Source organism: Pholis gunnellus (genome assembly GCF_910591455.1).
Source record: "Pholis gunnellus genome assembly, chromosome: 3".
In the NCBI taxonomy this organism is placed as follows: domain Eukaryota; kingdom Metazoa; phylum Chordata; class Actinopteri; order Perciformes; family Pholidae; genus Pholis; species Pholis gunnellus.
Window position 1 is genome coordinate 11,130,742 of NC_136529.1, and position 25,234 is coordinate 11,155,975.

The 25,234-nt window shown below is 41.0% G+C and overlaps 3 protein-coding genes across 3 annotated transcripts in view; 2 read left to right on the plus strand and 1 right to left on the minus strand.

Moving 5' to 3' along the window:
* Positions 1–5,721, plus strand: alas1 (aminolevulinate, delta-, synthase 1). The gene is made up of 11 exons (XM_079185474.1): positions 1–171; positions 1,428–1,667; positions 1,857–2,039; positions 2,131–2,274; positions 2,546–2,765; positions 3,299–3,483; positions 3,606–3,785; positions 4,019–4,183; positions 4,678–4,946; positions 5,061–5,223; positions 5,398–5,721. The coding sequence occupies exons 2-11, from the start codon at positions 1,457–1,459 to the stop codon at positions 5,556–5,558; spliced, it is 1,881 nt and encodes a 626-aa protein (XP_079041600.1). The 5' UTR covers positions 1–171; positions 1,428–1,456; the 3' UTR covers positions 5,559–5,721.
* A 12,883-nt stretch (positions 5,722–18,604) lies between these two features.
* b9d2 (B9 domain containing 2) lies at positions 18,605–19,397 on the minus strand. The gene has a single exon (XM_079156881.1). The coding sequence runs from the start codon at positions 19,279–19,281 to the stop codon at positions 18,754–18,756; it is 528 nt and encodes a 175-aa protein (XP_079013007.1). The 5' UTR covers positions 19,282–19,397; the 3' UTR covers positions 18,605–18,753.
* A 908-nt stretch (positions 19,398–20,305) lies between these two features.
* Positions 20,306–25,234, plus strand: part of poc1a (POC1 centriolar protein A) — a gene marked incomplete at both ends in the record, with an annotated part of 29,795 nt that continues 24,866 nt past the window's right edge. The window contains 7 exons of the mRNA XM_079186304.1: positions 20,306–20,326; positions 20,652–20,736; positions 20,885–21,056; positions 21,302–21,481; positions 21,752–21,859; positions 22,347–22,462; positions 23,890–24,023. Coding sequence (XP_079042430.1) covers positions 20,306–20,326; positions 20,652–20,736; positions 20,885–21,056; positions 21,302–21,481; positions 21,752–21,859; positions 22,347–22,462; positions 23,890–24,023 — 816 coding nt within the window. The remainder of the gene's footprint in view (positions 20,327–20,651; positions 20,737–20,884; positions 21,057–21,301; positions 21,482–21,751; positions 21,860–22,346; positions 22,463–23,889; positions 24,024–25,234) is intronic.

The window sequence follows — 25,234 nt, forward strand, 5'->3', positions numbered from 1 at the left end:
CGTCCTTTTCGTTCGTCCTCAGTGTAGGATAACGAAGCTGTCTCCTCTCTACCGTATCCTAAAACCAGGCGTTTTAGTCAGTCTAACTTTAGATCGGCTCCGCTGCTGTCATCCTGACCACTACGCGACCGTTGAACAGGACTACGCCATTAAGCGCAAAGTTTTCAGGAGGTAAGTTTCTTATTTGCCTGTCACCATCTTGACTTCTGGATGTAGCCTCTTGGCTAATGTTAGTAGCATAGCTAACGTAAAGCACGGTCAACCGGCAGGGATCACGAGCGGACGGGCTAATGTTAAGACTTAGTCTATCTGACATTAGCTACGGGTTATAACAACGCTGTAATCGAAATTGACAATTGTAATAGTAACGTTATTGACAGACAAGTCGTGACTCTAGCTCTCTTCATGTGTTATAACGCCTTGGGAGTCACCACGTAACACCACTTTAAAGGGCTTGAGGACACTTGGAAACGATTCAATGTTTGTAAAATTATCCCGCTCATAATAATAGTAGTTTGAGCTGAGGCTCGTGTCAATGGCAATGTTGTCATCTTATCGGTGAATGCATGCGGTGCAAGTAAGGACACCGGGAATCCGGTTACAGTGGCTGCCGGAATACAGTCTGCAGTGTTACACAGACAGTGCAGACGTGTAAAAACACGGACTGTGATCAAAAATCATCATCAACACGAGCTATTTTGGTAGTGTATTGCTTTTCTAAAGTTAAATTAGTTGCACTTAATTTAGTGTGCGCTTTTTTACCGGCTCGTATCTCTTTCCCTCGAACTTGAAGTGGGCGGAGAGAGTCTGGGAGTGATTACTCTGTCGAGGAATGTGTAGACCTGACTTCAACTCGGGGAACGGTCATGACGCGTATACTTTCCACTTTTACGCAATGGGACTTAAAATAAAACAAAAACACTCTTTAATGCCATGATCGGACACCTGTTGCAGTGACACTGAAAGTTGATTATTCCCGCCCTCATTTCCCCAAATCTATTCCTTTCGAATAGTTTTGGTCTGAAAACATTTGAGCCCAATGACATTTGCTCTGCGCTCCAAAAGAGAAAAGGCAACATCTCCTCAGCAATGAAATGACAGTTCTACTAATCCACAGACCTTGTGGTGGATACTTTCATAGGGAACTATTTACTACCAACAACTGTCTTTCCTGCACAGAGAGAAGGAACCTTTAACTTCAATGTGTGCTTATTATTGAGTGCATTTCTGTAAATTACACTGAAACGGTGTGAATTTTAGGTAAATAAGAGGGGGGAAAATCCTTTGTTTTTTGTGTGTGTACTTGTATGTACTTGTGTGTACTGCCTTTTCAGCTAACACCTTTCTAAACAGGTTTTTGCAGTACATAGGAGAATCTGAACGGTCCACAGCATACGTTTCAATTCAGTTTCTACTGTCTCCTTTAGACCTCTGGACAATCATCAACACTGCTGACATGGATGTGATCGTGCGTCGCTGTCCATTCCTGGCTCGTGTGCCTCAGGCCTTCTTCCAGCAGCCCAAAAAGTCTATGGTGGTGTACGCCCAGCGGTGCCCCATCATGATGGAGCTGGCCGCTAAACCAATGGCTCCATCAATGGCTCGGGCCCTCTGCTCCTCCTCCTCTTCCCACCAGAAGAGTGAGGACATCATGTCTGCTAGCGAAGGTGAGGGTGCCAAAGGAGGAGTAGATGCTCGATTTTTAGTCTAGTTAATGCAGTAATTACATTATATCAAGTGAACCAGTTGATGCGATGACTGACTGAATCATTGCGGTGTGTGTGGTATTGTTTTAAAGGTGCTTAGTAATGATATATATATCTAACGTTTTTAAAACCTCTTTTGTCCACCTGTAGCCCCTAAGCAGGAAGGGGAGCCCAAGCTGCCGTGTGGCCACCCTATGCCATCCTCAGGCCAGGCGTCGACCTCCAAATGCCCTTTCCTGGCTGCTGAGATGGGCCAAAAGAACAGCAGTGTGGTCCGCCAGGTCAGCATGGAGTCCCAAGAGGATGTTCAGGAAGTCCGCACAGTCAAGAAAGGTAAGAAGCGTTAAGAAATCGATTAGGCTTTTGGTGAGCCTGATTGGGCCCCATCTCTTATAGTTCATATGTTGATACCATTTCTTTGCAGAAGTGTCCCCTGCCCAGCTGATGCCGTCCCTGGTCAGCATCATCAAGGGAAGCGGAGGGGAGAAAACTAACCTAATGAAGACCCTCCTGAAGCAGAGACCTAAAAGCGTCTCCCACTTGCTGCAGGACAACATGCCAGGCAGTTGTAAGTTTTATTTGGGTGCTCTGACAACCTATTTATAAGGAAACGTACTGATGCAGAACTGCAGAGTTGTTTAGCTCCACATTGTCCTCCCACATTAGTATCATGCTAGCAACAGTTTCACTCTCATATTGTAGTTTACATACTAATTTGCATGTTGAAGTCTGTGTGTTTTTGAGTAAGGTGAGCGTAGACTTTCATCACGTTAGGCATTGCTTCACCCGTCACAATGCAAGCCACATTGAGCAAGTGTTGCCTTCCTGTTCTGTTGCAGTGTCCCGCTACCAATACGATGAGTTTTTCGAGAAGAAGATCGAAGAGAAGAAGAGTGACCACACATATCGTGTGTTCAAGACTGTGAATCGTCTGGCCAAGGAGTTCCCGATGGCCGACAACTTCACCAGCTCTTTGGATGAAAAGAGGGATGTGTCCGTTTGGTGCAGCAACGACTACCTGGGCATGAGTCGACACCCACGGGTCGTGCAGTCCATTATGTGAGTACTGGAGGAGTTTGTGTATGTGTGTGTGTGTGTGTGTGTGGTGTAGGAAAAACAAAACACTCAGTCCATTGGGTCTAGATGTGTTTCACATGTAATTAGACAAATATTTTTCTTGCCTGTTCACGTCTCATGTTGACGCTTTAGTTGGCGAGAGAAAGAAAAAGGTGAGACGCGGCCCATCAACACCTTACCTGACACATGGGCGTTCCAGTCCATTGATTGTGCAGGTGTTAGTTGGCTATAGTTTACACGTGAAACTCATGGAGACCAAAGAGATGGGGTGTTTTCCTTTTCAGCTTGTTTGAGTTTGCCCAGCTCAATTATCCCCTGTGTAGCAGTCACACCTTGAAACAAGGTGTGACTTACTACTAAGCAACTCTTCTGCTTTAATGATTTACAGCTTTCCATTTCTTTTAGTCTTACCGTTCCTTAAGCGTCCACCTGGCAAATATATGTGTAACATTTTTGCTATGAAGCTTAAAAAAAACATAACAGGATAAAACGTTATTTTTTTTCTCTGTTTCTAGGGAAACTTTACAAAAGCATGGGTCAGGGGCGGGAGGCACCAGGAACATCGCTGGGACCAGTAAGTTCCACGTGGAACTTGAACAAGAACTGGCTGACCTTCACAAGAAGGACGCTGCACTGCTCTTCACCTCCTGCTTTGTCGCCAATGACTCCACCCTCTTCACCCTCGCCAAGATGCTACCTGGTACAACATTTTAAAAAATATATATATATGTTTACGATAAATCCACCGTTTATGTACATTTTTTGTCATTAATAAATGTGTGATGCAAACTCTCATTCTCACTTTCTCCTGAACTATTTTAGGTTGTGAGATCTACTCTGATGCGGGCAACCACGCCTCAATGATCATGGGTATCAGGAACAGTGGGGCTAAGAAGTTTGTGTTCCGCCACAACGATGTCGCCCATCTCCGAGAGGTCCTTCAGAAGGGAGACCCCACAAAGCCGAAGATCGTGGCCTTTGAGACCGTCCATTCCATGGATGGTTAGTTTGGGATTCATTTGTCTTTACATCGGCTTGCTCATTTATAGTGACATAAATGTTAGGGATCACTAAGTTGACATGAATGTTGATTACAGCTCCACATTTACTCGCACAAGAACGTTTAAAAGTTGTCTAGCATCATGAATGTAGTCTATAATGTGGTGTCAGACTAAAATGAGGTACTTTGTGGCCGTGGTTTGGCTAACGGCTAAACTTGTCTTTGTGTGACGCAGGTGCCGTGTGTCCGCTGGAGGAGATGTGCGACTTGGCCCACGAGTTCGGTGCCATCACCTTCGTGGACGAGGTTCACGCTGTGGGCCTGTACGGCGCCAGAGGAGGGGGCATCGGAGACAGGGATGGGATCATGCACAAGATCGATATCGTCACGGGGACATTAGGTCAGCATGTAATCTCTAGTAGAACAAAATACTGACGATCTAACTGAGCATCTTGATTTTTTGAAGTCATGCCAACATGTTCCTGAGCCATTAAATGAATGGCGAGTTGTGTCACTATCTGTTTTGTTGTTGTTCTGACGATCAGGCCTCATCTGTGTCACACAATATGCCAGAGGGCTTAAAGGAGCCGGAGCAGCTCTGTTGTTGCTAGGAGACTGTGGGCTCTCATTGAATTACTCCCTGCGTCTGTGTGTCGCTGTCAAGCTGAGAGGACAATTATTTCTAACTCGGAGCTTTTCAGCCCCTGTACGGCTGCAGCTGCCCTTTCAGAGTGATCTACTTTGTGAGATTACAGTGGGAGGAGGTCGCATAGACCACTGAGCATAATGTTGTGACTTTTTATTAAAGAAAGCTAAATGATGTCTCCAAAACTGTGGCAACGACCTAGATTAACGAATACCCCCCCCCCCCCAATGTGCCATGTCCTCTTCCAGGCAAGGCTTTCGGCTGTGTGGGCGGCTACATCGCGAGCACCGCCGCACTGGTGGACACGGTGCGTTCCTACGCGGCGGGTTTCATCTTCACCACCTCTCTGCCGCCAATGCTGCTGCACGGAGCCAGGAACTCCATCCAGGTCCTTAAAGGGGAGGAGGGCCGCACTCTGAGACGTAAACACCAGCGCAACGTCAAGCTGCTCAGACAAATGCTGATGGACACCGGGCTGCCGGTGGTGCACTGCCCCAGCCACATCATCCCAGTCCGGGTAATGTAGCATTAAAACGTTTTGACACGTTAAAATAAAAAAACACACTTAAGTAGTCCTCAGTGTGTCTCAGATATAGCTCCATTCTAATCATCACGTGGGTCTCTTTTGTAGGTATCCGACGCAGAGAAAAACACGGAGGTGTGTGACATCATGATGAGTCGCCACAACATCTACGTCCAGGCCATCAACTATCCCACCGTTGCCAGGGGGGAAGAGCTCCTGCGTATCGCCCCAACGCCTCACCACACCCCTGAGATGATGAAATACTTTGTTGGTAAGAGCATACAGTAATCTTGTTAATGTATTACAGTTAAAATGTAAGTTCACCCCGTCGGACATGATACTTGGCCTCATTTGCGTTGGTTTGCGTTACCGGATTGTCATGCATGTGGGAGCTGACATTGGCGTTCTCTCCGTACTAACCATTGACTTGTTTTTTCCTCCACAGAGAAGCTGGTGCACACTTGGAAGGAGGTGGGCCTGGAGCTGAAGCCCCACTCGTCAGCAGAGTGCACCTTCTGCCAGCAGCCGCTGCACTTTGACGTGATGAGCGATCGTGAAAAGTCTTACTTCAACGGCCTCAGCCACCTAATCTCAGCCTGCGCATAACGCTGCTCTCTACCGCCGGCTGGAGATGGCACATACATATACTCAACACCCATTCCACCTATCACTGTCATAGAATGTATTACCTTTGATAAGTCCTCCTACACATATTGCTTAATATATTCTATGGTCAGATGTTCTATATGCTCAGAATAAAATACGAGATGGAAAGAAAGCGTGTGTTTGTGTGGCTTTTCTTTTTTCTTCTTTCGATTTATACATGAATGGAGAAGAAGATGCACTTCCATGCATATAAATCTTTGGACTATATTTTATTCAGCACTTCTGATTCTTTGTGTGCCCAACAGTTGCCCTACAGGACGGGTAATTATAATGTGTGTTCAGATTGTCGTACTGCTGACGACTATAATAACTACACAACCTCAAATGGGTTAATGAAGAGCAGATTGTGTTCATTGGATAAAGTGGGTGAACTGACACCTTCAGTAACATTTGGTCACCTGCTTCTGCCGCTCAGAGAAACTGGGTCACAACAATTGGTCTGGCTCAGCAAATGATTTTGACGAGTTTATTTATGTAGCACGTCAAAGCAACAAGGGTATTCAAAGTGCTTAACTTAAAACATTAGAAACATGGTGACCATTTGCAAAAGTAACGCACCACAAAAGGACATTCAAATACAATTTAAAACAAACACTAAAGAATCAACAGATTAAAACAAGCTATAATAGAATAAGACAAGTATGAAATACAAGAATGAAAGTTACATTACAGTGGAATAAATTCATAGTTATTTTATATATTAAAAGCGGTAAACTAAAGTCTTCAGCCTTGATCTTTTAAAGTCGCAGCGCACCTGTGAGTTTCTTCCAGATATGTGGTGCATAAACAGTGAACGCTGCTCCTCCGTGTTTTTATTCCGGGGAAAGAAAGCAGAACTGTCCCAGATAAACGGAATGGTCTGGATGATTCATAATGGCAGCAGATCAGAAATGTATTTTGGCTCTAAACCATTCAGTGCTTGTAATATATTGAAAATCAAATCTTTGACAGACAGGAAGCCAGTGTAAAGACCTCAGAACTGAAGATTTGTGATCCACTCTCTTTGGTCTTATGTGAGGACTTGAGCTGCAGAGTTCTGAATGAGCTGCAGCTCTCTGGTCGATGTTTTTCAGAAGACATGTAAAGACACTGTTACAGTAGTCAAGGCTACAGAAGATAAATACATGGACACATTTTTTTTGTAAAAGATCGTACGAGGTCATGCAATTTGACATTTGTTTTCGAAAAGCCTGAGTGGCAGGAGGAGGATTTCAGATGTTATATAATGTCCTCCAGGTGTTAGGTGAGTCCTGCATAGTGTGTGTGTGTGTGTGTGTGTGTGTGTGTGTGTGTGTGTGTGTGTGTGTGTGTGTGTGTGTGTGTGTGTGTCTGAGGGGGACCTATCTGTCCCTGTAAATTCAGACGGGGATGACATAAATGTTGCTGTGAAACTCGAGGTGACCCAGATTCACAAAATTCAACAGGTCACAATGGTTCAAAACCATAACCGCGTTTATCCTCAAGATCCACATAAGCCCCAGGGCCCGTCATGGATGGCTCATGTTCTTGTGGTCTTGTGAAATGATTTGGATCAGTCTTTTATCGCTCCTCTCTTAATCAACTGTACTCTAATTGAAACCTGATGGGTTGAGTGTGAGCACTGAGGAAGGCTGAAACGCTTCAGGTTACTTCTGCTGCTGTACATCATAAAAAGTGGACAGACTTATTTGTGAGTGCTGACAACTTCATTTGTAAATGTTGTGATTTTCCGGGCACCCATCAAACCCACGGCAGTTCTTTTGTTTGGATAAATGTGAGCCTACATTACTCCAATCATCCAGTGGTCGGGTGTTGTAAAAGCCACTGTTGTGTCACAAGACGACGGATTGCTCTGAAAATGGAAGTGAGAAATATTTGCAGCTGTTCCACAGAACTGATGTTGCCACTGACCTTTTCTAAATAAAGAGACTTCCACTTTTGAGTTGACTCCTCGTTATACTTGATACACAAACCAGGTCATCACACACCGAAACACGTTGAGGGGGAGTCACTACATCACTGCATAAGCACAAGCATGATTGTCTCATGTTGCACAAATATAAGATGTACATGTCAGTGTATAGAATGTAAAATGTACATATTTCACAATGTAGAAAATGAAGATATACATACATATTACAGTTGTATCTAGAGTGTCATTTTGACCCGTATAGATCCCAAATGGGTGAGAATTGAAAGGCAAAAACAACATGTCTTCGCAGCATCACTATGACCTACCAGATCAGCTTCAGTGCTTTTTTTGCCACAGAGTCTCTAAACTCTTCTAAAGGGATGACCTTTACTCTTCAAGATAAGAATATTGAGCCGTCTAACACGTTGTTCTAAAATTGTTGGGTTGAGTTGAAATGATTGTGAATGGTATCAGCCAATATTTCATTTTCATTTACATGAAACCATTCAGTGACCCCTCATCACCTGTATGGAAGCACTTGCATTCATTAAGTTTCTCTGCCCATTTTTCCAGCATTTACCTTTAATTGCCTTTCATGTGCGAATGAATCGTTTTATGTCCACACACACAGCACAGAAGTTGATCATCAGCTTTTCACCGCCAAGAGTTGAGCAAGATTTAATATCTTCAGCTTCAGGCATCTAATCAAAAATACATTAAAAAAACACGTTGCCTTTGAGACGTGGGAACCATTTGGTTTTAGGACTCATTCCTGCAGCTCTCTATTTAAAGGCCTTTAGTTTCAGTCAGCTTTTGTCAATCACCAGTTTGATAGCTATAGGTACACACAAACTTGGATTTACAAATAGTTTGCGCTGCACACACCTGGAAACAAATGTACAACAGTTTTTCCTCTTATTCCTCTATCGATATGTTGGAGCCTACAGCAAAACACCCGGAGACGCAAACAGTCTGCGGACGTCTTCTTATAGCACTCACTCACACACATACACGCACACAACACATATACACACAACACAATGTTTTGTTCTCATGAAATCTCTGTCTGTAACGTCATCGCGTGTCTCTATCTCTATGGCTGATTAAAACAGCATTACATTTCAAACAGTTTTAAACATTCCTCTGTGATTTCAGGGAGCGCCCCTTGTTGCAGCTGGGTTTTGAAAACAATACATCCCTTATTAGGATCGCAGCGTCATCCTTCAACATTAATTTAGTTTGAAATGAGACATGATCATTTCAGAATAGATAGAGGTTTTGCTTTATTGCGGTCACGGTCCTCTGCTCTATAGAGTTCAAAGATTTGGAAGGCTACATGTTGGTCAGAGAGGCAGAAAGTCCCCAATAAAGACAAAGTGATGCACAAGCTGAGACTAGAAAGACTTCTGGGACATTGCCAAAATGGCTGTGGCTGCTGTTTTAATACAATAGTTAGAGGGTTTACATAAATAGTCATTTTAATTGTCGTTCTCATTTTTTGGTTGTCGTTGACACTGAGCTCTTTATCTTGCAGCTGCCATCAGGGTCCAGAAAACTGCAGGTCCTTGAGGCCTCCAGGAATGTGACCATGGGACTGTTTCACTGTTTTGTCTCGTCTAAAAGTTGAAGAGCGCATGAGTCTGCATGAATTGCATGCAATCATATGCGTAGACAGGTGACTTAAGTCTGTGTCAGGCCTGTGCATGGGACAAACATGATTAGTTAAAGGGAAGGCTGTGAAGCAGTTATTGTATTGTATATTGCATTCAAATCTGTGGAGGCCCAGTCTGTCACATTGCATCGATAACTCACCATACAATATACAATGCAAACGTCATTTATAATTAGAGACTCTCAGTATTATATACAGACCAACTGAATACGCTAATTTGATTATCAGTGGGTTTACCAAATCACCAATACGATGGATCACAAATGAGAAGGAAGTAAACTCAGTAACTTTAGCAAATTCACATTGTCTCCTCTAAGTAGTAACGGTTAACGAAGGCTACTTTGAGTCACACTGCATCACTAGATGACTCCTTCCTCCGTTGACCACCAAGGATAAGCGGTTATTGCACTGCATGACACAACTCCGACAGTTGTGGTGAAAAATGATCACAAGAGACACGTCTGTTCTCTTTTTGCAGCAGAAAAAAAAAGAAATCCCCAGGGAACCATAATCTAGACTTCCTGTGTCCGTTGAAGTAATCTCAAAAACAAGTGGAATGACTTTCGAAACAAATCCCTCCAGAGTTTGATTTAGGTCGAGTAAGATAAATACTGCAGTTTTTCTTTTGTGTTTCTAGATAATTGAATTATTGTGCAGTGGGCAGTTTCACAGCTCAAAGAGTAACATGATTTGGAGACTAAATATATGCAGATATAAATATGCGGGTCTTGTTTTTGACCGGGCTTTTCATGGTTATGTGGTTCATTGCTTTATAACAAAGCTTTAAAAGTAAGTAAAAAAATGGCAACTAATCTACTTTTTCTCATTGTATTTTCTTGTTTTAATCTTTAATCCTGTTTGCTATTGCACAATTGATCCTTCTTAAGAAATTACTGTATTACTGAGTAACCACTTGCCGTCTTTATTGGGTACTACATTCACAGGATATTCACAAGCTTTGATTGTTTACTGTGAGTCTTTTTATGACTGTAGAAGTTTCCTCTTTGGCTTTCTGGAGCATGAAATCAGACAGGAATGAAACTCTGGGGGATCCAAAACAATCCCCACCCTGACCGGATGGTTGAAAGAATGAGGGACAAATATAATGTCTCACACACGCTCTCACTCCCCGGTTTGTTCAAATAAGTACTCTGTTTTGAGAGCAATCCGCAGTATGAAGCAGGATAAATACAACACTGTTTTGATAATGTCTTATTTAACAGAGCCACACATTTCCTAGGAAGTATTAGTATAATTGTACTAATTTCTCTACAACAACAGCTTAATAATCACTATGCATTTGGTGTTAGAAACTTAAATCTCTGTATATGTACATTTTTATGCTTGCATGTCAACCAATTAACATTTTTGTCTTGTTCAGCTGACCTGCTTTACACTAACTAAAGAATCGTATAATTAGGAGGACTTCTTGGAAACTCACAGACCCATTGGATCTGAATGTTTTGGATCACATTGGCCTTGCTGCATGCTCATGGACGTGTCTGGCCGATGTCCAGGCTCACCAAGCTGGACATTCCTCTCCCTTTGTGGCCTCTCCCCGACCCTGGTTTGGAACACCTACAAGGTTACAGATCAGTGCAAAACAGTATCAACACTGAAAGGAGAAGCAACTTTCTATTTCTTGTATTTGAACTGAGTTCTCTACTTTTCAAAAGAAACCCTACATTTAAAAAAAATTCTATTTAAAGTATAATAGTGATCCTCATAAGTCAAGGAAATACATGTTAAAGAGTCCTCGTTATTTTCTCTCATGGTAACAGTGATAACAAAGAAGTATTTCTGTAAAGATTATTAGTATCTTCCATATTTGTTTGTGCGTGTGCTGTGTGCTGCCTGTTGCAACCTTCACTCTAGTAAAACTAGACTTTGCCCACTTTGCCCACGGCCTGAAGCACCGGGAACAAGGATGTGTAAAGGTAACAAACATACCATCAGTAAATGTCACTCTGTCTGTCACAAGGGCTGTCGTATCAGATCACCAGTGAATTTACAGTATTTAGACCTTGACGAACTTCCCTGTTCATTTTCTTTCTCATTTAGATTGGCGAACAAAAGACAATTGTAAAAGGAAAGGAAAGTGTTCCATCTCGAAAAACTATAAAAAGTCAATGGAATTTGGAGTTCCAGGAAAAAGACGTTAAACTTTACACTACCCGTACTTCACATGGCTCGACTTCATTCTTAAAGTCGAGGCATTTCAATCGCACGATTCAGAACACCAGTAAACTGACAGCAGCTGCCTATTTCACCTGGAGGTCTTTCTGTGTTTCTGTAAAGATTCATGTTTTCATCAGTTACACATTAGTAATAAAGTAATGACATCATGTGTTGTGTGTTTGATTGGACGTTTTCAGTGAGAGAGAGAAAGAGCATGGTTGTATTTACAGTAGAAGTGCGTGAGACCAGAACCTGATGAAAGGATAACATCCACAGAGTCTTGGATGAGGTCAGTTCCTTTTCCTCCTGGCAGGCCAGGCAACATGCCATTCTTCATTTTTTCCTTCTTTATTTGTAGTAAGTAAGTCGAGTGATAGAGAACTTTCAATAAACAAATCTGTCACGCACCATAGCACTATAATAGCCCAGGGTAGCTGCTTTAATTGATTTCACAATCAATGTAAAACCTGATCAGACTCGTTATAGTGTACTCAGAGGTAAACTTGATGAACTATACTCTCTGTGTTAACAATGTGGCTGAGAAGGCTGCACAAATTGCAGTCATAACTTTGTCCTTATCACTGTGCGTGCTTCTCCATGCCAACTTGTTTCCAAGCCATGCAGGTAGAAGGGTATAATGTATCAAAAGACACACAACCTTTACCCTGGTAAATGAATGGCATTGCAACAGTTGGATGCTTGTTTGTTTTCCAATAGAGATCTACATTTTCTTCGTGTTAATTACTGAATTTGCTATTAGTTATCTTTAGTTATTAGTTATCTTTGCTGTTTTGTTTCACAGCGTACGGTCACAAAAACAAGAATGTCAACTGGAAACTCTCGGAATTCTCCAAGTCATCACAACTACGTTCTTCCTCCCTGCAGTAGGAAGAGCAAAGTGCAACCTACGAACTCTGATTAGCTCCAGTTCTGGGAATGAGACGCTGTGGGAGCCTTAACTCATATTTTGCAAATTGATTATAATTTATTGGATTTTATTATTCACTAAATTAAGAATCCAAATTTGCCATTGACCTCTAATAGCTTTTATACCCATTCCAAAAAAAGATAGTATGTATAAAAATAGCAAATACATGTACCACCAAAGCCTACAACTAGCTTTACATTGACATGCAGACATTTCTAATCACAAAGAAAATCAAAATTTAGTTATATTGTTTACATTATCGTACATTATGCTGAAGAAGGACCCGTCCAACTGGGATTTTATTTTAAATTCAGGGCGATGGTGAATCTGTGCAGCTTGAATGTTTTAGAGAAATATAAATCCTATTTTATGGTAATTTGTCATAGTTGTGTTGTTGTTTTTAGCACTTGACTGATATTGTTCAATTTCCAAATTCTTCTTTTTTATTCATACAAAAAAAAGGTTTGTGTATACAAGCCCAAGGGATATGTGCAATATTTAGTTGTGTAACGTTAATCAGCGTTGTTAACGCTTGATTATTGGATACTATCCTGTTTAAATAGCATGACATAAGAAAGCCTTCAATGGCTTCAGATCCTTTTTTATCCAAAATCCAGTGCAACAACGTGCATGAAGACATTACTAATCAAAATAAATACACGGGGGAATTGAACACTTCAGACTCACTTTCTCATACTTAGCATGATAACCGATATTTATAATATAACAATATCACCTAACAGTAAAAGTCAAGGCAGGTGAAAACAGAAATACACACGACTAAGAGGAGCAGGATGATTTCCATTTTCTCTCCTTTGACACTGTTGACTGTAAACACAACCTACTACCTCAGTAGAGTTCAGATCCAGCTTACACCTTAATGAATAACTCCTTCATATACACCCTTCAAACTAAAAAAAAGTTATTTCTTAAGTACACTGGTATTAACCAACACTTTGCCACCAAACTTTGTTTTTGACTCTGCAACCACAGTTAGAGAAAAGATAGTCAAAGTTCAAGCATAGAGAGAACATAACTATTCGTTTTCTTATTAATATAGAGAGCATGTAATCTATATATCTACAAAAAGTTCCTTCTCGTTTGTATACGACAACCACTCAGGCAAACCATCATATAACTGAAAGCATCGCAATGATAGAAGATCTGTGTATATCCAGTCTGTTCAGTGGCTCTATGAGTTTAACACATTTCCTCATTCATGAAATAGTTGTTTCAGTCTTCTCTAAAAATAAACCAGCACTAGTTCGGCATAATTGTGATGCAGCCTTGCTTGACACTGGAATTTTTCTTACTCAAATCCATTGTTCAAAAATCTATTGTGAGTTACATAATAGCCAAAAGAATTTAAACACGCTTTAAATAATACATTATTTATGAGGCCATATCTGTTCAAGTTTCGGAGGTTTTGTTTGATTAACAGCGTCTGCTGATGGCTTCACATACATCCCCATGCAAATATCAAGCTTCTTTGAGCATTTTATTAACTTTGTATATAACTATGTCTTTTATGAATAATAATCATTCTCACTCTCACTTACAGAAAATTAATCTGTTTATGTATTATTTAAAATGTATTCAGGAAGAGTATAAACCAAGAAAGTCTTTGGTCTTTGGTTTCATACTTCATCCCAAACATGTTGTTGTCAGTAGACATTCACATGACACACATGGTTCACACTAATTATTTAAAAGTGAGGTAAGTTGTTGTTGTGAAGTCACTTTCTGTTATCGAACACAATGCCTCAGCCTCGTAGGGATTTATACTGCAGCACAAAGTACCAGCAACAGAGAGGATCACAAATTCAGGAAAGAATTACAGCTTTTACATTCAAATAATACATTTGTTTAATTAAGTCTTATTTTATCACATAAACATTATCTAGTGAGAGGGTCAATTTAAACTGAAAACAGATCATCAGAGATCATTTTGAAACTTGGTTCCCCTCACAGGTCAGATAAACCCTACGATCAGATACAGATAATTACCTGAAATGTATATATATATATTTATTTGGTACTGTACTGTTGTTGTACTTGGTATGACTTGGACCTATATATATATTTCAAATTTTTGCTAATTTAATATATCATTACCCTGTTGTTAAAATGGCATTTGCTGAAGAGCGCATTATGACTTGTCTATGACTCGAAACTCAAAGTTTAACATGGGGGCTTGAGTCAGTACTTGAGTGCAAAGTCTTGAGACCTCATTGTGACTTGGTACCACCTCTGCTCTTTACCCAACAATACAGAGTATTCTTTATGCTTTTTGACAAACACATACAACGACAGAAACTCACATGGCTCCTGGTTAAAGTTGACAGCAAGAGAAATAAGATTAGAGCTCTTTGTAGGTTTAAACAGCCGTCCTAAATTACTCAAAGACTCCTACTGATAAAAGAAATAACATCAAAAACATCCTCTCTTACTGAAGAGGAAACGGTGTGTCTGTGGACCAAGCTCAGATTTATTTTCAGGTAAGTATATCCTCCTTCCCTTTAAACACACAATGCACAATGTCCCTGAGCACAGACACTTTGGACTTTTTAAGATAACCAGGGAGATTTGAATGTTTGGTTGCTGCTTAAGTGTGTAAACCTCTGCCTAGATAATAAGAGATTCCAACTTGTGTGCGTGTGTGTGTGTATCTGTGTGTGTGTGTGTGTGTGGTGTGTCATGTTACAGCTATGAATCAGTAGTTGTGGTTAAAAGGATTCCTGTTCATCGGTCTGTTTTACTTCCTCCTTCCTTCTCCTGATCATCTACTGGAAACGATCATCAGACATAAGAAGTATTTCTATTAACATGATTGTTATTGATGGGTTGCAGTGTCTTAATTTACACTGCAGTGCATAGAAAGAGTGCAGCGTGTTTAGAATTACTGTAACTTGACAAGAGAAAAAACCCCATGGGTGTGCCTCATGCAGGTTGTATAATTAACTGTCATCACAATAGAAGTGAGGCCGGCAGAAGGTGAAATGTGTTTCCTTAATGTCCGTAAATTCATTTGAATTAATCAAAACTCTGCCCTGCTTTTTATTAGATTACAGTATGTTGGAAAAATTCTTGACGCTCCTATTGGGTTGAACAAGAATTTCCATCTTCAGTATGCAACAAAGAGGCTTGACTTTGACTCACACGCAATATGGTTTGTAAAAGGAAGTAAATATCTTTAAAAAAGGAGAGAAATTAATCTGAAAAGGTTCAGTAGGTTTTGAAAATACATTTTGATAACAGCATCTGCTAAAAGCTTTCCGTGTATCCCCAAGCAAATATCTAAATTCTTTGAATCTTTCATTAACTTTGTAGATAACTGGCTCTTGTGCTACCAGGTGAAAAGCAGCCAGTTTTTGTGAAACAGAAATAGAAACATGACTACATGGTGTGTAAACAATATGAAAACAAGATAATTACAAACAGTCATAACAAAAGGAACTTATAAAAAGTATTTGTGGTATGAATTGTTGGCTATGTGACACGGCAACCATCCACTTGAAACGACCCGCAAGGGATTTGATAAATGAAAGGCCTCGTTCTGACATTGAATAGGTCAACAGACTGCACTATATAATGATGGAATTAGCCTTTAAATAACACACTAGAATACTTACATCAGTTTTTGTATGACTACGCAGTTTTGCTTACTGTTTCCACCTGCGTACGGTGTGCTGATTTTCTAAATGATGTAATATTTAGACATCTCTAATTGCCGGGCCATATCTAATAAAACAAACAAGATTACACTTCAGATAAAGTGGCCTGATTAGACCTTTATTCAGCTAGGTTAACGGTGACAATACGATATACCTTCGCATAGGTATTACACAAGGCTTTATTACCAAACAGGAAGCCCGAAAGCTCCAGGCTTAAAAGTGTTCCAACTGGTTTGTGTAACTATACATTAGGGAATATGCACCACAATATGAACTGACACAATAAGGGCCTTACAGTGGGTCTTGCTTCATTACTATGATTGACAGAGAACTGTTGTCAGAATATATTTTTCTAACAGCAGTTGTGGAGACATTTCTTTTACTTACAAAAAATACTCCACTACGAGTAATAGTCCTGCATTAACAATTGTGCCAAAGTAAAAGCAAAGAAGAGTGTGCAACATGTAATAATAGTATCAAAATAGTACACATTATGAAGCATGTCTACTTTCAGTGTTATATTATTGTTATTGACTCATTAACACATAAGGGGCATTTTCATATTGTAACCTGGCCAGGGTGAGCCGTTTTTAACTGCTTTATGTGCATCATATGTTAAAAATAACTACTAAATGGTTGTCAGATAAATGTGATCGAGTAAAAAAGTACATTTCCCTCAGATATTTTAGTGGTGTGGAAGTATAACGTGGAATGAAATGGAGATGAAGTGCTTTAAATGTGTTTTTAACAATCCTTATTTAGTATCAATATCAGCCTGGGTGATAGCTAAAGTCCATCACATATTCTTTTATTGAATGAAAAAAAACGTCTGTTTCAATTCGAGACAATGTTCATATCTTTTCAAGGACTTAAAAAATGAATTTGCTATAAAGCTCCATTTTCCACTTCCTTAACACAATCACTAGAGCCTGAAGGGTAGATTTCTAACGGTGCTACACTGCTGACACCTAGCGGTAATGGTGCGTCACTACAATTAAAAATGAAAGTTTTCAGTCAAATATCTACGTGGATTAATATTATAATAAACTCTTAATTGCTCAGATTCGTCACACTTATACAATATTATCTCTCTGACATCGACGTTTTACTTTTACACATAAACGTTATCAACGGTAAATGTACAACTTTCCCTTTAAGGAATCCGACCAGACGCTCAGCGCCCAATCGCGGCGCGTAAACTGAACTGTGTTGTTGTCAGCAACTACCAGTTACCAGCTAATACAGTTGTAAGCTAGCGTTGGACTAACCAAAGAGCTAACTGCACGGTTTAGTTTGTCTCATTCACCGCAACAGAGAAGTAGACGTCAGTCACATTTCGGTTGTAACGGTCGCTTTCCACCGGCCTTTTGTCTCCTAACGTTCTCGTTAGATTAGGAAAGATGACTTCTTCACCGGTAAGTGTGCGTTAAGGTAGCTGTATGGCTGAAGTTGGTTTCTCATGTGTGGCTTCACAGTCGCTGTGTATACTAGTAAAAGTCGATAGAAGCGACAAAGAGACATTTTTATATGATATGGGAACTTTTTCTCAAACGGGTTGATCATAAACGAGGGTACAGTTACCCCTGTTGTTATGTGGCCTGAGTGAAATGTCTCGTAGACTTATTTCAGACACTGTTTTGAGTTAGAGGAGGCTCTGTGATTAATGTATTTGTGGTCCAAATAGGATGAATGAAAGTGAATTATGTCACAGATGTGCAAATTTATTTTTTCAGGATATTCAGTACGTTACAAGTCTGTTCAGGTCTACACCACAACTCTAGCAACAACAACAACAACAACGCAAAACACTATGACAAATAATAAGTCTGTAGTTTTGTGTTTCAAGTGAATTACTGTGCTGTCTGCCACGCTTTCATTGCAACCTATACCTTCACACTAGTGTAATAAACATAGCAAGTAATCATGACATTCAACTAGTCTGTCTGTTCAATAATACTACTGAGAGCTTTTATAGGTGTCATATTAAGGTTGTAATTGCAGATTTGATAGTGTTAGGTGACTGCACATTGGAGCATTTCCAACACCTGGATGCACATTAAACTATTCCTGCTAAACTATGAGCACAAATGTTGAGCACATAATTTAGCTTTCCCATGTAGATGACACCTGTAGACCTTGGTAAATACATTCAGCAGCTTGAGTCAAGTTGTCATACATATTTTCACAACTATAGTGCACTTTGGTTCTAATAACACCCTGGATCATGCCTGACTTGTATGTTCATAGCTGGCCACAACTTTACTCATCTGATGCTCCTATTTTATGCCTTGATTAGTAGCCTATCAAGGTAATAATTCACCCACTTTAGGTGCCTCATAAGCAATAGGTTTTCTCATCAATCAAGGTCAGTTTTTTTAAAATATGCAAATATTAAAGAAAGTTAGATATGAGTTATGTAGTGCGATGTGTTGCTGGGGTCTTGGACTTTCTTTTGGAGCAGACAATTCGAATATTACATTTTAAATACATGTTAAAGTTATATGTCTCAATGTATAATGAAGATAAATATGATCCATAATTGAGAATGAACTGTTACTCTGCATCCATTTATTACAACCACTGCTAATCCCAGCTAACATTGAGAGATAATCACATATCAACAAGGAACCAACTTCGTTAAGACGATACTTTATTTATTTACATATCTAGCGTTAGTATAATATAAAAACAACACCAACGCAATTTATAAAAAGTAAAAAAACTTTACTACAAACGTATATAAAATATAAAATCCCTCTCCACTCCCCAAAGTCTTGTTTTATGTCACAGAGTTAACTCTCGACGCCATATTTGTCAAAGTGTCTCATGACTATGCCTAGCTCCAGCTCCACCGTCCCCATGGCCTCGGTGTGCAGCCTGTATCTGTCCGCCCCGCTGTAGATGAGGTCCGGGCTGCGGAGCTGCGGTCCTCCGCCGACAAACATTTGCGCCAGCTGCTCCTGCCAGGAGCCGAGCGGCCTCCAGGTCCCGCAGTTTATCCGGTGGTGTCCGGGGCTAGACGGGACGTGGCAGTACCCGTAACCGTACAACTCGCAGCGACCGAAAGAGTCCTGGTGCCACACCTGGAAGTGAAGCTTTGGCCAGCCCTGGAGTCCCTTGGTCGCGTAGTGCAGATCGATGGGGTGACTCCAGTACGCCGTGTCTCCTGTTTGGGGGACATCCACCTGGGTCTGACCCTCCTTCAGCCCGGACAGGAGACGCCATGCTCCTCCCGTGTGGACTCCCCATTTGCAAAATAGACTGTTCTGCGGGAAACCAGTGGCCCCAACGATCTGGCCTATAATGTGGAGCTCTGCCATGATACCAATGTCCCCTTACACACAAACATGCAGCACGGGAGCCCTTTCTAGTCGTTCTCCGAGTTTAACCGCTAGCTTAACGGCTAGCAGAGACTAGCGCCACAGCCCTCGTCTCCTTGGTAACTCAACCTGCTGTAATTTCGGCAGATATTTCGCCCTGATTCAAGTCACTCAGGCAACACTTCCTGTTACAATGTCGACATGTCGTGCTTTCTTGAATGGCATTTAGACACATAAAGTCCAACATTTGCAAAACAGATGGTCTAAATTTTGCAACTACATACCAGATATACAGCTAATTTGACTATAGCTAATTTATTGTGGCGTCACAAATTTGATAACTGCTGCCTGGCAGGACAAGCGGAGGGCGTAATAAGATGGTGTATTACGTTTGACGTGCTTCCTAGTTTGGCATCGTTTATGAAATAACATGTGTGAATTGGAGAGAATAAGACATCGCTACTTGTTAATTAATCATACTAAACCAGTGAAGACGACTGAATTCAACTACACCGCAAGGCTAAAAACGAGGGTTAATTTGTTGGTGTTGGTGGAGGCTAGAAACAAGAGACGCCGTGAAACAGCGCCACCCCACGGCAGTAGTACGTCTATATTTTGTGGCAGAAAATGCACTATGTATTTTTTGTTTTTTTAAGTTCATAATCTTGTGGAACCCTTGCAATTTATGATAAACCACAGAACTGCGCCGGAAATCCTTTCTTCCTGCGTCAATCAAACTCATCGAGCATTACAATTTCCCTCGGGATGAAAAAAGTTTTATCTTACATCAAATATGGAAGTAATGGGCCTTCATTACATTGCTATAAAATGAAAAGCACTGGTATTATTAATACCATTTGCAATAATTCGTGCTTTTCAAGTGTCCCATTATGTCATGGCAGTTTAACAGTGAGCTCCAGCCATCACTCAAGCTGTGCTTTTTCCTTCTGTGACACGCTAAAATACTCAAGTGAAAAAGCCCTGTGTTTGAGTGAACAAACACTTTCATACTTTTGGCGACATAATGTATGGAGCTAAATTCTCAGTAGCATTTCTATTGTTTAATTGTTGTGATTGTCATTATTTTACTGCTTGACTTGCCTACAAGCTGTATTGAAAACAGAGTAGACTTGGCAGCACAAAACCCTAAACACATTGCAGAGAATGTAATCGGTTTTGAGCTGTGGATGACAATAACGGGATTGTTTGCTTACGTTTTCAGGCCACTGCCAATCATGTCACACACACCACACAGATTCAACTTTGATTGTTGCTTATTTAGCCATGACTATCTAATGCTATTGAGAAATACTTTGAAACAAGTTTTTAATATGTGGCTGCTGTAACCTGTCTCTCTGTTCGCCATCTAGTCGGATCCAACTCTAGAAAGGCATTTCAAGGGCCACAGGGACAAAGTTACGAGTGTGGACTTGAGCTGGAACATGAAACAGATTGGTAACTGCTACTTCATTTTACTCTTTGTCTGTGGCCAGATCATTAGCTGCACCTGCTGTCTGTTTTCTTTTAGTTTTATTGTCTGCACGGTATGATTTCTACACAATGTATGCTCAGTTCACGCTCCTGTGCTCCCTTCCTCTCCCAGCCACAGGCTCGATGGACTCCTCTGTGATGATCTGGAACATGAAACCTCAGATGCGAGCGTATCGCTTTGATGGACACAAAGACGCTGTCACTTCTGTTCAGTTCTCTCCCTCTGGCCACCTGGTGGCCTCTGCCTCCAGAGACAAGACTGTTCGGCTTTGGGTGCCCAGCATGTGAGTTTGGAAGTATTCCACCTTATCGTTTTGATTACATATCTATCGTTTCTCATTATTATTGTTCTGCACTGGAAAGCTTTCACAAAGGACAATGGTGCTGACTCATAAAAGCAACAACACTAGACAGTTTGTACTGAATCTCCTGCTTTTGCCAACACAGAAGAAGGCACACATTTCAGGGCACCCACTTGTTTTTGGTAATTTGTTTAAATTGTTGCCTCGGTGTTTGTGGGTGTGTACAGGAAGGCTGAGTCAACAGCTTTCAGGGCTCACACGGCCACCGTGCGCAGCGTTAACTTTTCTGGTGATGGACAGAATCTGGTCACAGCCTCTGACGACAAGACCATCAAAGTGTGGACCGTCCACAGGCAAAAGTTCCTCTTCTCTCTCAACCAGCACATGAACTGGGTCCGCTGTGCCAAGTACGACACACACACACACACACACACACACACACACACACACACACACACACACACACACACACACACACACACACACACAAGCATACAGTTGTTAGATATTACTGGCTGCTGCAGTTATTTCTATTGTTTGTTGTATGTACATATAGATATTCCATATATTTCTAAGTTTCACAACTTTGATGAATACACGTCACTTGTAAAAGCTGAAGCTGAAGACGTAGATAATGGACAGTTTTTGATCTATAATTTTCAATAAATCTTTTGCAGATTTTCTCCAGATGATCGTTTGATTGTGTCGTGCAGTGATGATAAGACTATAAAGCTGTGGGACAAGAATAGCAGAGAGTGTATTCATTCGTTCTATGAACATGCTGGGTGAGCAATTCAAACCGAAAAGGTTTTGGGAATATGTGGATAAGAAATGTTGTGATGTGTGTGCGAAACAATTGCAGTGAGTAAACCAAATTAATCAATTTCTTTTTCTCAGTGTTTCTTCTGGTATTGTTTTTAAATGTTTAGTGTTTAGAGCATTATTTACTGCGTTTTCTTTTTATTAGGCTTACATTTACACTGTTGTTTCAGTAACAACAACTGAAAAAGGCTGCAGGTTCAATGTGTTCTGTCTAAATCACTGTAAACCAAGGCACTGAACATCCACTCATTCATCACAGGCTTGTTTTTTTGAATTGTTTTGAAATATTTTAAGAGCAGCAAACATCTCTGGTGGGTGTTTCCAAGTAATATTTTATATAAAATGTTTTCTGTTAGTTAAATTAACCTGCTGGTTTAATTAATTTCATGTACTGTAAAAGCTTGGCCAAAGACCTAATTTCATTAAATGTCATGTTTTCTTTCTCCCAAGTTATGCGAACCATGTGGACTTCCATCCCAGTGGAACATGCATCGCTGCAGCCAGTACTGACAACTCTGTGAAGGTGTGGGACATCAGATCACATAAGATGCTGCAGCACTACCAAGGTAAAGACAGTTAAAGGAAGTATTTTTTTTTATCATGATGCCATTTGAACATTATGGTCAATTGCTACAGCAAAACCACAATTTGAATTCAAATGCTGTATATTCATATCTTTAATGCAAAGTCATTCATTTATTTAGTAAACATTAATGGAAGCATTTACTACATTTTTTAAAACTTTAAAACACTCCGTTTAGCCTCAGTTTTTGATGCCTTATAGATATTATATTAATAGAAGCTTTATATTTAAACAACACAAATGAGTTTTAAATAATTTTATAATATACTGGATCCCTAACACAGTAAAAGCACTTCCAAAAAGACAGTTTGTGTTTGGGAGAAAAATGGCTTGACCTTATATGGCAAAAAGTCAGAGTGATGTCATCCACTCCCACCCAGCTAAAGTAAAGCCTCACCTTTAAACACTGTGACAAATACAGCAATTGACGTAAATAACACCAAGATAAAATGAAGCTTTAACGCTCCCGATTAAAGTGGTAATCGAGAGACTTTGCATATTCAATAAGCCAAATGTTGATGCCTTTTGTCAGTCTGCCTCTCGGTCTGATCGTTCTAATCAGCTCTCTTAAATGGATTTGAGTTGTGAGATCTAATAATGGATAATCACATCTGTCTGAGGAGACGGGGCATGAAGATAAAAGCTTTTGCTCTCCTCTCATGTCTTCCACTTGCCACAGGGCTTCACTTTACATACTGTAAATCACCAACTGTGCCAGCCTAAAGTGTGAAATTGTGGTTAAAATGTGGTGTGGTTACTGTTGGATACCCATGATTAGTTGTGTATTTGAGTCATTAGGTGATTAATTTAGCTTTGATTTAATTGGAGGTGTTTACCTTGCTTACGATCCTTGAATGAACCTAAGACATAGTACATCCCCCTGCTCCCAGTATAGTTTGATGCAGCCTCTCAGCATACGTTTTGCAGCTAGAACATATTACATTATGTCGTAGCATCTTACAGCCAGCAGAGGGACCACGTGGCCCGTTGAATGTCTTGCTGTCCTGTCTCGATTCATTTCGGGTCCCGGGGGCAGTTTTGATGAGCTGCTATGGGCTGCTGTACTCGTCGTATTGATACGTACCAATCTAAACCTGATGTTAAGCCATTCTCAAGTTACACAGCAACTGAGGCGCTGTGATGTACAGCAGCAGTGCACTTCAGTGGGGTCCAGGCAACCTTATCAGCAAGCATCTGGCCTGCTGAAGTGCCCTTGAGCAATACTCTGAACTCTTGAACGACGCATAGGTGCTGGTATATTACTGGCACTGTCGTCTGGATATTGAATAATGCCATGCTATTTAACAGGCAGTTGAACATGTAAATGTGATTTTTATTTACCTCAGAGTTAGTTCAGAGTAACAGAATGTCTATTCTGGTCCTATCATAAAGTTTGTGTGTGTGTTCCAGCCCACACTGGTGTGGTGAACAGCTTGTCTTTCCACCCGGCTGGTAATTTCCTCATTACTGCGTCCAGCGATTCCACGATGAAGATACTGGACCTTGTAGAGGGCAAGCTACTGTATACACTGCACGGACACCAGGTAGACACAACGCACACACACACACACACACACACACAGTTCAGATATCATACTCAGATATCAAACTGTGCAGTTAAAACCCAGTCATGATCATGATAGTTCGTGTCTGTAGTCTGCTCTGCTGCTCCTCAGTGTGTGTGTGTTTGGTGTGAACAGGTATGTGTGTGTGTTTGTTCTCTCCTTTGTGCATGTTGGATTCTGTAAAGTATGTGAGAGTGTGTGTGTGTGTGTGTGAGGCCTTTTTTTTTTGTATATGGTGTATTTTAGTACTTGCCAGGCGAGCGGGCAGCCCACTCATGATGACTCATCTCAGGGTTGTTGGAAGGAAACAGAACTGTGTTCCTGCCTCCGTTCCTCAGGATCCTCTCCTCCTCCTCTTCTTCTTCTCTTCCTCCTCCTCTCTTGTTTACGTCCCATGCTTTTTCTCTGACTTACACACTCCTCTCCGTGTGTTCTGGCGATGTTATAGTACAACCGCCATCATTGTGATCCTAATTTTCCTCCTCTATTAGCTCCCACCGCTCATGCACTCACATGTTGGCCGGCCGGACGGCTCACTGACTGTATCTGAACAGCTGATGGACTGGCTTGCTGGCTAGTTGTGGGAATCAGTGGCTTGCCAATACCACATGTGGTCCGTCTGTTTATCTATCCCTCTGTACAGGTTGCCTGTCTCTCATCTCTGTGTCTTTTTTTTGTCTGTTTCACCCATGCTTCTCTTCAACCCCTTGCCAAGACTCTTCTCTTTGTCAAGATGAAAAAAGCGCTTTCCCCCCCCCCCTCCTCGCTTCACACCTCCACATTTGTCATCTCCTTCACTTTGTCTCCAATTCTGTTGTTGTTCTTCGCCAATCCTTTGGTGCTGGGAGCTCTCAGGGTGTTAATGGTCCCTCCAGTCCCAAAGCTTGAAAATGGGAGAGACCCCCATCTGTTCGGTGTGGGTGTGTAGGTTGTGTTTATGTGTCTGCTTGTCTGTGTATGTGCATGAACTGTATGTGAAAACACTCTGAGGCTCTGAGGGAGTGTTTTTTTTTTCTGTTGGATCTGTCAAACGTGTTGTTTACCTTGCCTCAGGGGTTACCTGCTTACCTGGCTGTGTAGAATCAGCCTAATTTAGGTTCATTTCTCTCTCTGCTCCGCTGTCTGACAACTGACAGTATGATGCAAAAGACCCTGCGAAAGAGATTACATGCTTCAGTTTTTACATATTT

Coding starts and splice junctions, on each gene's coding strand:
- alas1 (XM_079185474.1), top strand. CDS start 1,457: ATGGATGTGATCGTGCGTCGCTGTCCATTCCTGGCTCGTGTGCCTCAG. Junction 4,184..4,677: donor TATCGTCACGGGGACATTAG/GTCAGCATGTAA, acceptor GTCCTCTTCCAG/GCAAGGCTTTCGGCTGTGTG. Junction 5,224..5,397: donor GATGATGAAATACTTTGTTG/GTAAGAGCATAC, acceptor TTTCCTCCACAG/AGAAGCTGGTGCACACTTGG.
- b9d2 (XM_079156881.1), bottom strand. CDS start 19,281: ATGGCAGAGCTCCACATTATAGGCCAGATCGTTGGGGCCACTGGTTTC.